The 14,567-nt window shown below is 52.6% G+C and overlaps 1 protein-coding gene across 2 annotated transcripts; it reads left to right on the top strand.

Moving 5' to 3' along the window:
- Positions 1–6,618: 6,618 nt before the first annotated feature.
- OGFOD2 (2-oxoglutarate and iron dependent oxygenase domain containing 2) lies at positions 6,619–13,619 on the top strand. 2 transcript variants are annotated; one of them, XM_068412746.1, is made up of 7 exons: positions 6,619–6,833; positions 6,922–6,978; positions 9,155–9,265; positions 10,206–10,305; positions 11,430–11,554; positions 12,011–12,268; positions 12,929–13,619. In XM_068412746.1, exons 1-7 carry the CDS (start codon positions 6,711–6,713, stop codon positions 13,202–13,204), a joined length of 1,050 nt encoding a protein of 349 aa, XP_068268847.1. In that variant the 5' UTR covers positions 6,619–6,710; the 3' UTR covers positions 13,205–13,619. The 2 variants fall into 2 exon arrangements, with proteins under 2 accessions (XP_068268847.1, XP_068268849.1); XM_068412748.1 differs by lacking the exons at positions 6,619–6,833; positions 6,922–6,978; positions 10,206–10,305 and having other exon boundaries at positions 9,161–9,265.
- Positions 13,620–14,567: the final 948 nt, after the last annotated feature.

Below are 14,567 nucleotides of genomic sequence, written 5' to 3'. Positions count from 1 at the left end.
CTTGTAGGCTGTGGTCATGTTGGCGATCACCTGTAAAGCGGATTCCTTGGGTCGGGCCTTGAGACGCCGCTTAAAAATCAACCCTCGTCCCTCTCACGCGCGCTCGGCGAGCGAGAGTCGGTGCTGCGGCGTGCAGAGCTCAGCCTGGCACGCCAAGGCTGTGCCAGCCAGCGCCAGCACCGCTGGTTGCACCCGGGGGCAAGGCACGGACCACGCAAGCTCTTTCCAGCCTTATTCTCACCAACCCCAAACGAGACCTTACATTAAGAAATAGCAATTTCACAGCCGTGCTCAGAGGAGCCCTTAGTTCTCGATCAGTAGAGGGCAGAAGGGGATCGAGGCTGGAGTAACACAGAGCCAAGGGAACCTTTTATCAGCTTTTTATCAGCTCCTGTTAATTACAGCCCCGATCCTGGCCTGTCTGCAGGCGAGTGTCAGCGACCTGGACCCCAGAAATGCCCTTACAGACAGGACAGGATGCTTTGGCGTTACCCAGAGCTCTCGCTGCCCCGTGCCATGATGTGCAGCTCCATCTCACACAAGGGGAGCCAAGCTAGCGAGCCTGAGCTGCCAAAGGGATCAGCTGGGAAGAGATCCCCCGTGTTCAGCTCCCAGGCCCCCTCCCTCCTGTCTGATTTTACTACTGCTATTCCCCAGAAAGAAGAATCACAGGCCAGGCGGGATCAGAGAGGACCACGTAACCCTGTCTGAGTCTAAGAAATGACTGAGCAAACAAAGCACTTGAGCCTTGCCTGTTGTTTTTTGGCACACAGCTCGCCAAGTGCTTCACAGAGGACACTGAGGTCATTTTTCCAAGTCAGAAAACTAAGAAACAGAGAGACAAAATGACTTGCCCAAGGTCACCCAGGACGTTCGAGACAGTCGGGAACTGAATGCTGGCCTTGCTCCCTGAACCCACCTGCCCACTGGGCCACTCATGCGTCTTCATGGTAGCCCCAAACTCCCCAGTTTCTCTCCTCCCATTTTGAGGCAGGGTTACTTTTAATATTCTTAATTACACAGCATGTCCCTAAAGGCTTTCTGTCCCTGCCTAAGGACGGGCTCCCTTGCCTGGTCTGAGATGCAGATTACAAGGCAGAGTGCTGGGCAGGCTGGGCCACAGCTCTCTAATTAGCCTTGATAGGGTAAGCCGGTCCCTCCTATTTCGTCACCCAGCTCTGAGCAGCAACACAACCAGCTTCCCTGTGGCACCAAATGATGCTGGAGTCTCAGGCAGTGCTTAACTGGCTCCTGTCTTGCTCCTTCCCAGCCAGACACGTGCCCTCCCTGCCACACTCGAGCCCACCAGCTACCTGCTCTGCTCGGTGACAGGACAGAGCCCACAGGCAAAAGGACTCCTGTGAGATGGTGTTTCTGGACAGACGGGGCCAAAGGCTCTCTGTGAGCGCCTGAGCAGGCGCACGCTGTGGCATGATCCTTGTATGGGCAAATCCCCTCCGTGCAGCTCTTGCACAGCCTGGTGCAAGGGACCTTGCGGGGGCTCAGCTGCAGAATGATTTCAAGGCACTGCAAGACTTACAATTTCTTTCACCGCATTCTGCTGCTCCTGGACCGCGGCTGTGAACGGCAGGAGGCTGTCTGCCTTCCCAGAGCCAGCCCCCTGCTCTTTAGAGTCCTTCACAAAATCCACCTGCAAGGCACAGATATCTGGGTGTTACGCTGTAACCACGCCAGCGGCGAACCTCCTACAAGACTCTCTTTTGTTGAGAGGTTACCTCGGATGACAGGCAGACGTATCTGTTGAACATGAGGAAGAAGGGAGTGTACTTCGTGACGGAGTTGACTGAGGTGCGGAAATTGAAGAGCACGGGGTCGAGGTGGGCATCCCAGTCACTGGGCTTCTCATTCACCACGTTGCAGATGGAGGATTTGAGCACCTCGGCGCTGCGGTCATCCAGGCCCGCGCAGTCTGCGGGGTCTGCAGGGGTGAGGATCTGTGAGATGTTCCAGCGCTCACATAAATGCCGGCTGACCTGCGAAGGCAGGGGGGTCATGCCCACAGGAGAACAAGGCGGGTTTGCACCACAGCAGCTATCAGCCTCCACAGCACGAGATGGCACCGTCCCCGTGCCAGGAGATGCTACTCAGCAGAAAAAGCTCCACAGAAAAGTCACAGCCTGACAAAATGTTTTGCAACGATTGTTCCTGTGCTTGGGACTTTCCACAGCATGGGGGAGCTGGGTTAATCCCAGGGTAGGGCAGGAATCTCATGGCCATCCTCTCACAGGACCTTTCCTTCTGAGCAGAAAGGCCGCAGTGTGGCTGGAAGGCTTGCACCACAGAACCAGAACCTTAAATCTCCAACAGGGAGAAAGCACTGGCAAACCATCTACTGCTGGCAACAGCGCTGGGGCAGGGAGATGGTGGCATCAGCTCCTTCCACCTCCTGGATGGCACACTGCAGATCTGCCTTTGGGACCCCCTGCCCAAAAAAACCTGCTCACAATCCCGTTGCTTTTCCCTGAACCACCCAGCACCTGACCTACCTCCTCACAGAAGTCCCACGTCTGACTGGCATAAATGTTCTTGGATGCTCCAAACCTGAAAAAAGAAGAGGACACACAACTGGTTTTACTCCATCAGCTGCAGGGCAGAGCCAGAGGAGTTCAATCCTCATGGGCAACGGGATACAAAAGGGACAGAGACCCTCCAGCGGAGCTGGTGCTCCAGATAGAGACCCTCCAGTGGTGAGGCATGACCTCACCTCCCCAAAAGCACAGAGAGGTCTGCTGGCTCCATCAACAGCCAAGCCTGTTTGCTTTTGAATGCTAAGGCAATCAGAGAAACAAGGAAAGTTTCTTGCTCAGAATACAAATCTCTACTGGCCACATGCATTTTCCACAAGGACAACGTCAAGTGCTAACATGCACCATGTGAATGCAAAATAAACACTTTCTAGGAGGGATCAGGGAATGGTTTTAAAACTTCTGCAGAGAAGTGGGGCACCAGCTCTCTTGGCTTTGGGGTTACTCAGAGAACCACTTCTGCCTCTTTCTGCCCTCCCCTGGTAACAAGAGGATAACAGGCTCTTCCCAAGTACTTTGTAAAGAGCAACTGAGAGGCGCTGCATGGCCTCTCCTGAAGGAGGGAGAGTCCCTGCTCTCGTGAGGAATCATCTCACGGACGTAGAGTATTTTTGCAACATACATCCCAGCGTGCCCCATCTCACTGCAGAGGTGCAATGGAACCAGCAACAGAGGAGCCCACCTGTAAAAAACTGTAGCTAGGGCTTTAGCCACTGATAAGGGATCTTTCTTCTGCAGAGGAGCAGCCTCAACCCACTTAGTGAAGTAGTCGGTAACAAGGAGGACATGCGTATTGCTCTGGCTCGTCTCAGGAAAAGGTCCTGCATGAACAAGCATCAAGAAAAATCAATGTGACGCCATAATATCACCCAAATGAGGAAAGTTACAAACCCAGCCCAGCAAAACAACCTCTGCGAAAACAACCACGGCTCCCTCCTGCAATGTCATTTGGCTGGTACATTTCTGTGACCTTTGTCAGCAAAAATACACCCATCAGTGTCTCAATTCTGGGAAGCAACGCACGCCCACAACTCCCATTGTGTGTGGGGAGGGAGCCAAGCCAGTCACAGGGATCAGTTTGCACCCTGACACGCTGCTGTGGCCTCCTCAGCACCTCCTCACCGCAGACACAGGTGGCTTTCACTCACGTGTGGCCGTGAGTCCGCCACGCTTCCTGATGGCGGCCGTGGAAGCCCTGAGAAGCCCGTCTGTCAGCTGCAAACACTCACCATGAATGTCTAATCCCAGCACTTCCCAGGGTGATTCCACTTTGACAGGCCTTGCTTTCCGTGATATGTTCTTGTTATGCTCTGCGTTCTGGCACGTTTCACACATTTTGATCTGGAAAGGGAAAACAGACATTTAAGGACTTTAAAATATGGTGATGAATACTGTCAGATTCAGGCTGGACAGGTTATGAAGGGATGAGAGGGACAGCCTGTCTGAGCAGCTTCCTTCCACCCAATAAAAACAGCAGGACGCAAGAAAAAGAGGACAAAACACAACAGGCCGACCCAGCTCACCTTTCACAAAGCTCATCTGACAGCTTTCTCTGACACAATAACCAATTTTCTCAACGTGGCCTATGGCTAAGACATTTCTCACCCTGTTTTTAGGCAAATATTTATTGTATTTTAAACTTCTACTGCTGGCTAGAAAAATCACCAGCCCCAGGACGCTGGAGGAGCACGGGCTGCTCAGACCATGCAATGCAACCACACTTGTTCAAACCACACTGTTGCAGAGCCCTGCTGCAGGGAACTTTGGGCAATAAAACAGGTGAGGCCAAGCAGCTGAGGAGAGCCAGCGGAAACACTGAGCTCCTCCCGTTACTACAGCTTAGGGAACTGGGCAGCTCTGGCAGGAATCCAGCCTGCTCAAAGCCAGACCCAGCAACACTTGTCTGAAACAATCCCACCTTCCCACGCCGGCCAAAACAGCCCTGCACGAGGAGGCCTACCTGAGCAGGTTTCCTAACGCTCGGGGGAAAGACATCCAATCTATCCAGCTGTCTCGGGACGTTCCAACAGTTTCACCTGCAGAGTTACTTAGTGCGTGGCTTCAAAGCAACAGGCACTAGCAATGACATCATCCCTGCAGCAGGGCTCTTCTAGCTGCTCACTGGGGACTGCTGCCTGAACGTCCTGGGAAATACTCCTGTCACTGACATGGTCAACGCTCTCAACTTACCCAGTCCACAACATCCTTCACAATCCCCAGCCAGTAGTACCGGCTCTGAATCCGGTGCACTGTCTTTTTCTGGCCCAGGTGGTTCCCAATTTCGGTGAAATGGCTTTCCAGAAAGACTTGCCGCCTCCGTTCAGGATCCACGATCACCTCACGCTTTTCCTCCTTCTTGGGTCCCACATAGTAGAGGCAGCCGCCTGCAGATCCAAGAGGTTTATCTAAACCGACACGCTCTCACAGCCATTTCAGCTACTCAGTCCCAGTGAAAAGGTCATTTTCTACAGCGGGAAAAACAGGTGAGACACAGCCAAGGGGGACTGTTGCCTTGGGAGCTTTGGTAACGCCTCTGGAGAAGCTGCTAAACTGGGATCATAGAATCACAGACTGGTTTGGGTTGGAAGAGACCTTAAAGCCCATACAGTTCCAACCCCCCTGCCACGGGCAGGGACACCTTCCACCAGACCAGGTTGCTCCAAGCCCCATCCAGCCTGGCCTTGAACACTGCCAGGGAGGGGGCAGCCACAGCTTCTCTGGGCAACCTGGGCCAGGGTCTCACCACCCTCACAGGAAAAAATTTCTTCCTAATATCTCATCTAAATCTCCCCTCTTTCAGTTTAAAACCGTTCCCCCTTATCCTATCACTACACGCCCTTGTAAAAAGTCCCTCTCCAGCTTTCCCGTAGGTCCTTCAGGTACTGGAAGGCTGCTAGAAGGTCTCCCCAGATCCTTCTCTTCTCCAGGCTGAACAGCCCCAGCTCTCTCAGCCTGTCTCCATAGCAGAGGGGCTCCAGCCCTCTGACCATCTCCGTGGCCTCCTCTGGACTCGCTCCAACAGCTCCACGTCCTTCTTATGCTGGGGGCCCCAGAGCTGGACGCAGCACTGCAGGGAAGGTCTCACGAGAGCAGATCACCCCCAAATTAGCCCAGGCACCTCTTTTCTGCACCCAGGACTGAGCAAAATCCTCTGCTACGATAAAGCCGCCCTGATCTCCACAGGCCAGCGGCTATGGCCCACCCTGCAGTGCACCGCAGCCACCCCAGGTTACCACAATCCCCACTCTGCGCCCCAAAAGCGATGCCAAGGCACAGAGGAGGCAGGAGCGGGGCAGCGGGTACCGTCCCAGGGCTCCCTCTCTGCCTTCGCCCCGGGGCCAGCGGGCCCCTGTCCCCACACGCCTCAGCAGCGTCCCGGGGCCCTCCCCGCCCCTCGGGCCCCTCATCCCCGCGGCCAAGGGCAAGGCGGGCGCTGCCGCGGTGTCCCCCCCGCCCCCCTCCCGCCCCGGCAGGCCCCCTCCGGGCTGTCCCCCGGTGCCACCCGGGTCCCCACCGTCGACGACGAATTTCTGGGCGTAGCGCTTGAGGTTCTTCCTCTTGATGGAGCAGAAGCTGGGCGGGAAGCAGCCCTCGGCCAGCAGCCGGTAGATGTCCTCGAACTTGCTGCTGGGGCCGCACGACTCGGCCGCCACAACCTCCTCCTCGGCCACCTGCAGCGCCGAGTCCATGGCCAGCATGGGCTAGCGGGGGCCGGGCCGGGGCGACCCCGCCGCGCGGCCCGGGCAGGGGAGGGGAGGGGCGTGGCGGCGGCTCTCGGGGACCGTCTGCAAATAACCTTCTGCGGCCGCTGCAGTCCCGCCGGCGGCCCCTGCGGGGTCAGCGCGGGCCCCGGGCGCTGCTCGCCCGCGTCAACGCCGAGTCAGCCGCGGGGTCGACACGGGGTGGAAGCGCGGCCTGGGCCTCGCCAAGGATTGGGGCGGTGGGGAAGCGCCATGGCTGCAGACCCCGGCCCTGGTGACGCCACCGAAATTACAAAAAAGAAGCAGAAAAAGGGTTTCGCCTCCCCTCGTCGTTCTCCGCGATCGGAATTTGCCGACGCGCCCTCGCTCACGCCGGCCCGGCCGGAAGCGGCGCTGCGCGGCGGAGCCCTTTGGCGGCTGGACCCGCTCCCGGCGCCGCGCTGCCCATCCGCCGGCGGGAAACATGTCCGCGGGCCGCCCGTTCCTGGCCTGCGCCTGCTTCTTCACCGACAACATCTTCGTGGGGCGCTACGGGCTGCACGTCCGGTACCGCGACGAGGAGCAGCTTCGCCGCGACCACGGGCGGGTAACGTCGGGGCGGCGGGAACCCCCCACCCGGGCGCGACGGCGGCGGCCGAGGCCGGGCGGTGGGTGACGGGCCGCGTGTGTTGCAGGCGCTGCGGGAGCGGGGCTGCCGGAGCGAGGAGGAGCTCGGGGCCGCGCTGCGGGAGGTGAGCGCCGCTTCGCCGGGGAAGCCTGTCAGAGCGGGCCGGGGGCTTCGCTCCCCTAGGGGTGGGGCTAAAGGCCTCGGGGGGTGGGAAGGATCTGGGGAGCCCCCGCCTCAGGGGGGGCCTGCCCCGCGGCGGGGAGGGGACACCGGGCCCCGGGCCCCTCGGGGGACACCGCACCCCCCCCAGCTCCCCTGAGGGTGTTGTCCGAAAAGCAGGTTCGTGCCCGGTGTGCAATAAACCCATCTCACACGCTCGGGAGAGATATTGTTATTTATTCTGTGCAGGGTGCTGGGTGGAATCAACAAATCAAGCACATCTACTGTGCATCCCGGTACCTGATTTTATACACAAAGAATTACATGAAATCATCCCTCTACTTGCATAACATACTCTTCATTGGTTAACATATCTGATTACAATTAACATAAATGCTTAGTCATTCTTATGCTCAGGGGAAGGGTCTTCACCTGACCAAGGGTCTTTTTGACCTGTGGGGGTGATTTTTAGTGTTATAATGAGCACAGTTTACTTCAGGACATCTTAAAACTCATACTGCAGCCAAGGTTGATTTACATTAAACAATAGCAGTTTGCTTTAAACAGCCCACTGATTAAAGTCCTTCTATTCTGGAATACTCCTTTGCTCTCCTCCTTCTGGTTAGCCTCTCAAGATGTATATAAGGACTATATTTTCTTTTCTTCATTCTTCTTCAAGCTGGCATCCCAAGATGTAGATAAGGACCATATCTCCTTTCCCTTCAGGTGGACCAGATGTATCCTGACAGGATGTGTCCTGCATCCATCTTTAAGCAGTTAGCAAGTACACTAAGTCAATGTTCAAACTGGAATACAAATGTCACTATATCGGGGGACACCGCCCCTGCCCCCCTCAGGGAACACCCCCTTCACCTGTGGCATTGTCACACACACACACACGGGTGGGCTGGGGCTGACACAGGCACTGAAGGGAGCCACGGAGACTTGCTGAAGCCCCATGCCCTGGCCCTGACAGCAGTGGGGCATGGCTCCCCGGCGCCTTGTCCTGAACCAATAGCTGGTGCCAGGCAGAGGCCGAAGGGCAGAATTCCCCATGGGGGCTGGGTGCTGTCAGTGGTGTGTTTATACCGGCAACACCCTAGAAGCAAATACTGTAATTGAACACATTATGGAAATGGCCTTCTGTGCTGCTCCCTGCCTGGTTTTTGTCCGCTGGCTCCCAGCACCCTCCTAGTTTGTCTTTCCTAGTCCCTTCTTTTGTCAATTACTTTTAAAGAGTGCCTTCAGAGGGGATCACCTGGGGCCCTGCAGAGTGCATGTGAGGTCTGCTGCAGAAGGTTAGCACAAGAACCTCCCCCCAGTGCACTTTTTAGGGAGAGATCTGTCTTTCTTTCCAGGCCAGGGACAGAGATCTGTCACCCAACCAGCTCCAATTTCACCCAACGCTAAGGGGACAGACAGGTTCTCTTAGGGATCCTTGTCAGGGTGATGCCAGCTTGATAATGAGGGAGAGAGAACAAATAGGTGACCTGCTCAGTTACAGAGAATAGCTGCTTGCCTTATAAAATTGCGTTAGTTATGCTAACCACATTACCAGGGGTCGGGAGCAGGGGGTACTGGTCACACCCTCCTTCCTTTTTTGGCTAAGGAATGTTATAAACTAATCTCATGAGGGGTTATTAAATAGGAAGAGCTGCCCAAATCAGCTGCTACTACAGCTGTTTCATCTGAAATGACAGATTAGCCCGTCCCCACAACACTTAGCAGTAATCCCTTCATGACAAGTCCCATCTCCCTCCCAGCAGATGTCTTCATTTTGGACAATGCTTATATTGTCAGAACATAAGCCAGACTCTTGAAGCGTAGGCCAGCGATTCGTGAGGCGTCAGAATGCCTGAAAGGGCTGAAACCTCGCAGCTCCACTTGACACATCCATGGAAAGACTTCAGTTGTTTTTTAAGCCACCCCTAATGGGAACGTGTCTCAAATCCCTCTTAGGCATTTGGCTTTTCAGATATTTATTGGACTTGTCTTGACTACAGAAAAGCAAAGGCATACACTCTGTCTCCCAGAGGTGCCCAGAACAAAAATAACTGGTTTAAAACAATGAGCAAATTCCTGGAATTGTTTTGGTTACCCCTTTTGATTTTCTAACAATATGCTCTATTGTTTACTTGTAGATTGAGGCAGAAGTGCAGAGAAGAAAACAGTTAATTCATCAGTCAGTGGAACGCAAAGCCATCATCTCAAAGTGCTACAAACGAAAACACCCAGACGTGTACATTCTGCAGGTAGACAGTATGTTTGGAATCTATTTTGCACCCAAGGAATTGCCTGACAGTTTTGTTTTTGCAGTAGGACGCCCTTTTCTCGGGATTGCTCACAGTGGTAGAGCTGGACTGAATTAAAACCAAAGTGTAGCGTATTAAAACTGAATTAAAAACTTCCACAGCGCAGCATATTCTCCAGGCAAGATTCTGCCTGGCTTATAGCCAGGTAAGGGTCATTCTGCATTGAAGCTGCACCAGCACCTGGTACTGGAATCAGAATACCATTAGTAATTTACACCTAAAGCATCATTGCAGCAAACAGGGTCAGCGAGGTCTAACAAACAGCCACAGAAAACAGCCTTTATGGGCTTAACACACAGTGACTAGTTACCCCACAAATGCAGGGTGGCCCTTGGTGTTGTGGGCTACTGTGCTTTGAATTTCCTCGTGTTTACCAGACCCAAGACTTCCCAGCTGGATAATTATCACAGATCAGCAGCAACACACAAACAAGTCTGCACAGATTTACTGCTCTATAATCCTTTAGTAACAAGTTCTGCCCTTGTCTGTTCTGCGCTTACAGCAGAGTGTAGTCACTCTGTTGTGCTGAGGCCATTTAGCAAGATGCTAAATCTGCTGGGAAAGACTTTGCACTTACCTGTTAGGAGTCTGTAATGCAAGCCAGGCTCTTTCCCATCATGCTAAGGATAAATCTGGCCAGTTATACTTAGAAACCCATGAACTAGAGCAAGCAGCAACTTACCTAAACCACCAAGAAAAACACCAGTAACGTTCTGCATTTCCTGCCATGGAAGTAACCCAAGTGTGACTATCAGCCTTGCTCCCTAGACTCTACATATTTTCCTGGGGCTGCCTACAAGTCCATTTCCCTCTTGGGCTGTAAGACTGCACAGGCTAATTGTGTTTGTGTGTATTTTTATCATCCTTCCCTTGACGCCAGGATTCATTCCTGGCCCCAGATTTTCTAGAAGTCGTGAGATACTGCGCATCACCGGATGCTCATCTCCACGGCCTCCTGCGCTACATCGAGTCCTTCTCAGGTAAAGAAAACAACACATCAGCCACAAAGATCTCCCCGTGTGACACTGCAACTTCAGTGATGACAGCTGTTTTCAGGCCCTGTCTTTAATAGCTCAGATTTAATATACAGCTGAGACAAACAGGATGTTCTTTTCTGCCTGACAAGAGTCTCTGGAGAGGCAGTATTGTGCAGCAGTTACGCTCTGGATGAGATCCTGTTCTCTGCTTTTCTAATCCCAGTCTGCTGATGTCTCATCAGAGGCTCTAGATGCAGCAGGGCTGGGGTTTTGGTTGTACGACAACCTCACAGGGAGCCTGCTGAAGGAACGCTGTTAGCCTGGGGAGCCTGGTTTTGCCTTCCCAGGTGCTTTACCATTTCAAACAATCCTGTTGGTTAGTCTGAGCTGAAATAGTTTCGATCTAGATTTCAGTCTTTTTAAAAGAGATCTGGGTTTTAAGCTTCCCTGGAGGCATCTGTGAAGCTCTCTCCCTACCAGAAATGCTTACAAAATGTAGAGAGGAAGCTGCTAAGTCGCCTCCTTTTCTTGAGATGAAAAGACACAAATGTTGTGTATGTGCAGGGCTGCTGGATTTGTCCAAGGCATGATTTCCAGACACAGAGCCTTTTCACGCTGTCTTTATCTCAGCTTCTACGTCCTCAACACTCAGCTCACCTTACACAGACCTTTAGGGCTCTGCCCTGAAAGGTGGCTCAGAAGGGCTGCTCTTCCCAGAAGGTTTGCACTGGATAAGTGAATCCTCCATCCCCTAAATGACCTTGAGTCTCCTTCTTCTAGGAGGGTGTATTCAGACTGCCTGTCATGAGCCGTAGGTTCACTGCCCTCCCTCTAGACCCTCTCAAAACATTTCCTTGGCACATTCAGCAGGCATTTAAATCAGTGCCAGCTCTCCTGACTGGATGGGGACGCCTGGAAACGAGGGGCTGGCATGAAAAACAATAAATACATCCCAGAGCCGATCCTGGGGAACGGTTCCAGCCCTTTGAGCAGCCTGAGTACAAAGTGAAGCACGTGGGTCCTGTGTTCTCACTGACACCAGCACAGCACAGCTAGACAGGACAACAGCCAAGAACGCTCTCGCCTGTTATTTTCCCCAGCAAACGGTGTCTCCCTTCTCTTGACAGATAAGAGGATCTATCGACTCCCAGTGTTCACAGAAGAGTTCTGCCAAGCATTTGTCGATGAGCTGGAGAACTTTGAGCAGTCGGACATGCCTAAAGGCAGGCCCAACACTATGAATAACTATGGGGTAGGACTCACTAGCTTTTGTGCTTCTTTAGGGGGAGTGTTCATAAGCATTACCTCCTCGTTTCACGCTCCTTTCCCTTCCAAAACACTTGTAATTTGAGCACAGCGCAGTTAGAGTGCAGCCCCCTTGAAGTGAAAGGGTTGAGGGAATGTGTTACACAGACAAAAGGACTGGGGAATGCAAGGAAAGGGGATGGGAGTTGGTATCTCAGAGCAAAGAGCACCTTGTAGTTAAGCAATACACATTTAAATCAAGGAGTCAATTTTTAAAGAGCACTAAACTTTTGATCTTACTCTGTCTTTTCCCCATCACTTTCCGCCTTAATCCTCCTTCCTTTGCCTGTCGATGGAGCATTTGCTCTTCAGTTCTTTATCTGAGCAAGCAGCAGGGTTGGAAGAGAACAAGACAGCTCTGCAGCAGCTCTGATGCTGTTCCCATCTCCTCTCTTTGAGACAGGTGTTGCTAAATGAGCTTGGGATGGATGAAACATTCATCACACCTCTGCGTGAAAAATACCTGCGGCCCATAACGGCCCTGCTTTACCCTGACTTGGGGGGCGCTTGTCTGGACAGCCACAAAGCGTTTGTTGTCAAGTACTCGCTGCACGAAGATCTGGATTTGAGCTCTCACTATGACAACGCAGAAGTCACCTTAAACGTTTCACTGGGAAAAGACTTCACGGAAGGCAACTTGTACTTTGGGGATTTCAGCCAGGTACTGAGCATATTCCTAACCTGGACCCCGATTCTCTTCCCCACTACCCTCCTGCCTCCCAATTTCAAGGAATTAACTGTGTTCTGAAAAACAATTATTCACTTTTGACAGTCAAACCTGTTCTGTCCCTTCCCCCTTTTTAAAAAGGTCTTGGTTATACAGGAGCCTCTTCTGCTGCAGGCACATTACCAATATTCACGCAAGTTGCAGCCAATTCAAAGGGAGGACACAGCTATTGCAGTAGAAGCTGGCGTGAAACAAACCAGCCCATCTTTCCCCAACTGCAATAAAGAGCAGGGAGGTGCTGAGAGAGAGAAGTAATTTCACAGAATTTATTTCGGATGAGACTTAAACCTAAATCTGTAGCCCCTATTTCCTGGCAAGAGAAGGGTAAAAGCACCCTTACACTGGTGAAACAGGTTTTTTTGCTTGAAACTCTGCCTTTAAATTCCCTCTGGGCCTGGCACTGAGAACGTCTTACTTGAAGACAGTTGTACTAAACTGCTGCCAAGCCACCGCTGAAGCGGCTGCATTTCAGAGGCGCAGTGAGTCCTCTCCACTGTGCTCACTGGGTGTAGAGCTGACAAGTTTCACCTATTTGAGCATTGTCCTGCTAGGGGCTTTCTGGTGTAATGCTGTATCCGCCTCCCTTTGTTCCAGGATCCTACCCCTGTGCCAAAGTACGTAGAGATCGAACACGTGGGAGCCCAGGGGCTGTTACACCGAGGAGGGCAGATCCACGGGGCGCTTCCCATCGCCTCTGGGGAACGCTGGAACCTCATTATTTGGATGCGATCCTCTGCCATCCGCAACCAGCTCTGCCCCATGTGCAAAAAGAAACCTGAGCTGGTGGAAGCAGAGGGATTTGGAGATGGGTTCACAGAAACCCTTGAAGATGATGCGCCCGAGACTGTGAACCTCTGTTCCTTGTGGTAGCAGAGAGTAGGGCCTGATTTCTCCAGACCACGTTGCCTAAAGCTCCATTCCGACCTTTCAGACTGCACTAACAGACTCTTTGATGGATACACAAGTCATGTAAGAAGTAGCTATCACCTTGGAAAGTGATGCAAAACCAATCCTGCTGGGGTTAGGGAAGCTGGCTGCTTGGACAGGTGAAAGAGCTGGTATGGAGGCTCACCAGGGCTCATGCTCGGGCTAGAGGCTGCTTGGAAGATGTAGAAAGCCTTAACACTTTGATTCACTGCAAAGTGCTCTGTAAATATTTTCAGGTGTACAGGAAAACACCCAAAGCTGCTTGGCCTTTGTGAAGAGCTCTGTGCCAAGAGCAGCATCACGGGCCCTGCTGTAAATGGAAAAGAACAGTACAATAAAGCCCTGCACTTACCACTTCTCTGCTGGTCACAGGGACTCCTGTCCTCTTCCAGGGAAAGAGCTTTTCGTTGCTGGGTGACTGTGAAGTATCTGCTCAGAACTGAGGTACAGGTGATTCACAACAGGCTGCTGGGAATGGCATGGAATGGTTGTCACTGGAGGGTTACCTAACCCAGGCTCAGAAAAATCCTTCAGGAGCAATACAGGGAGAGCTGGTCCCACAGGGTAGGTCAGAGGATCTCTGAAGGCCTCTATGAGCTCTTTTGAGCAGAAATTTCCCTTTCAAAGATTCTATGAACCTTATTAAGCCAGCAGAAACGGGCTTTAGAGACAAAGCTCTAGAAGGCATCTGCAACATAGCAAGACTTGCCAGAGGAAGGCAAGAGCCCCTATTTAATTCCCTTCCTTTAGTTAGGTGAGAAGGTGAAGATATAAAATCATTCCACCTGGGAGCAGCAGGCAGGCCTGGGACTTCTTAATTGGGCCCCAAGATCCCCTGGCAGCCCATGCACTCAGAGGGTCAAGTGTTTTCCCCACCTTCCTGCTGGCTACCTGAAATCACAGACTCTCCCATCCACAAAACAAATTAAAGAAGCCAAATACCTTTTGATTTGATGGCTGCATTTGCCTCTGTGGGAAGTTAATGTGTGTGTGTGATACACACCACTGCGCTTATAAGGGGCTTTTTCATTCATTTATTCAGCTGCAGTAATTACACCAATTATCATCGATAATTGCGAAAGGCTGAACGTGAGCCGCTACAGCTGGCACAAGACGTGCTGATTTCCGCCTTCCCAGCAGACCCGCTGTATTTTCGGCTGGGGATGCCATTAGCACACAGCGCTGATGAGCTTTTCGTAGCAAAACCCATTAAAATCGCATCTCGGGAAGGAAACCGGCCGTTCTGTTTGTGCACGGAGCCCAAGGGCTGGTATCAAGAAAAAACACTCGTCAAGCCTTCATTTCC

The sequence above is a fragment of the Nyctibius grandis genome, chromosome 14 (genome assembly GCF_013368605.1).
Source record: "Nyctibius grandis isolate bNycGra1 chromosome 14, bNycGra1.pri, whole genome shotgun sequence".
NCBI classification, from domain to species: Eukaryota; Metazoa; Chordata; class Aves; order Nyctibiiformes; family Nyctibiidae; genus Nyctibius; species Nyctibius grandis.
This window is presented reverse-complemented; position numbering and strand designations above follow the sequence as displayed.

Bases quoted from the DNA above. Each gene is read 5' to 3' on its own strand.
- OGFOD2 (XM_068412746.1), top strand. From the start codon at position 6,711: ATGTCCGCGGGCCGCCCGTTCCTGGCCTGCGCCTGCTTCTTCACCGAC. The intron at 6,979-9,154 runs GTGAGCGCCGCT...GTTTACTTGTAG, and splicing joins TCGGGGCCGCGCTGCGGGAG to ATTGAGGCAGAAGTGCAGAG. The intron at 10,306-11,429 runs GTAAAGAAAACA...TTCTCTTGACAG, and splicing joins CTACATCGAGTCCTTCTCAG to ATAAGAGGATCTATCGACTC.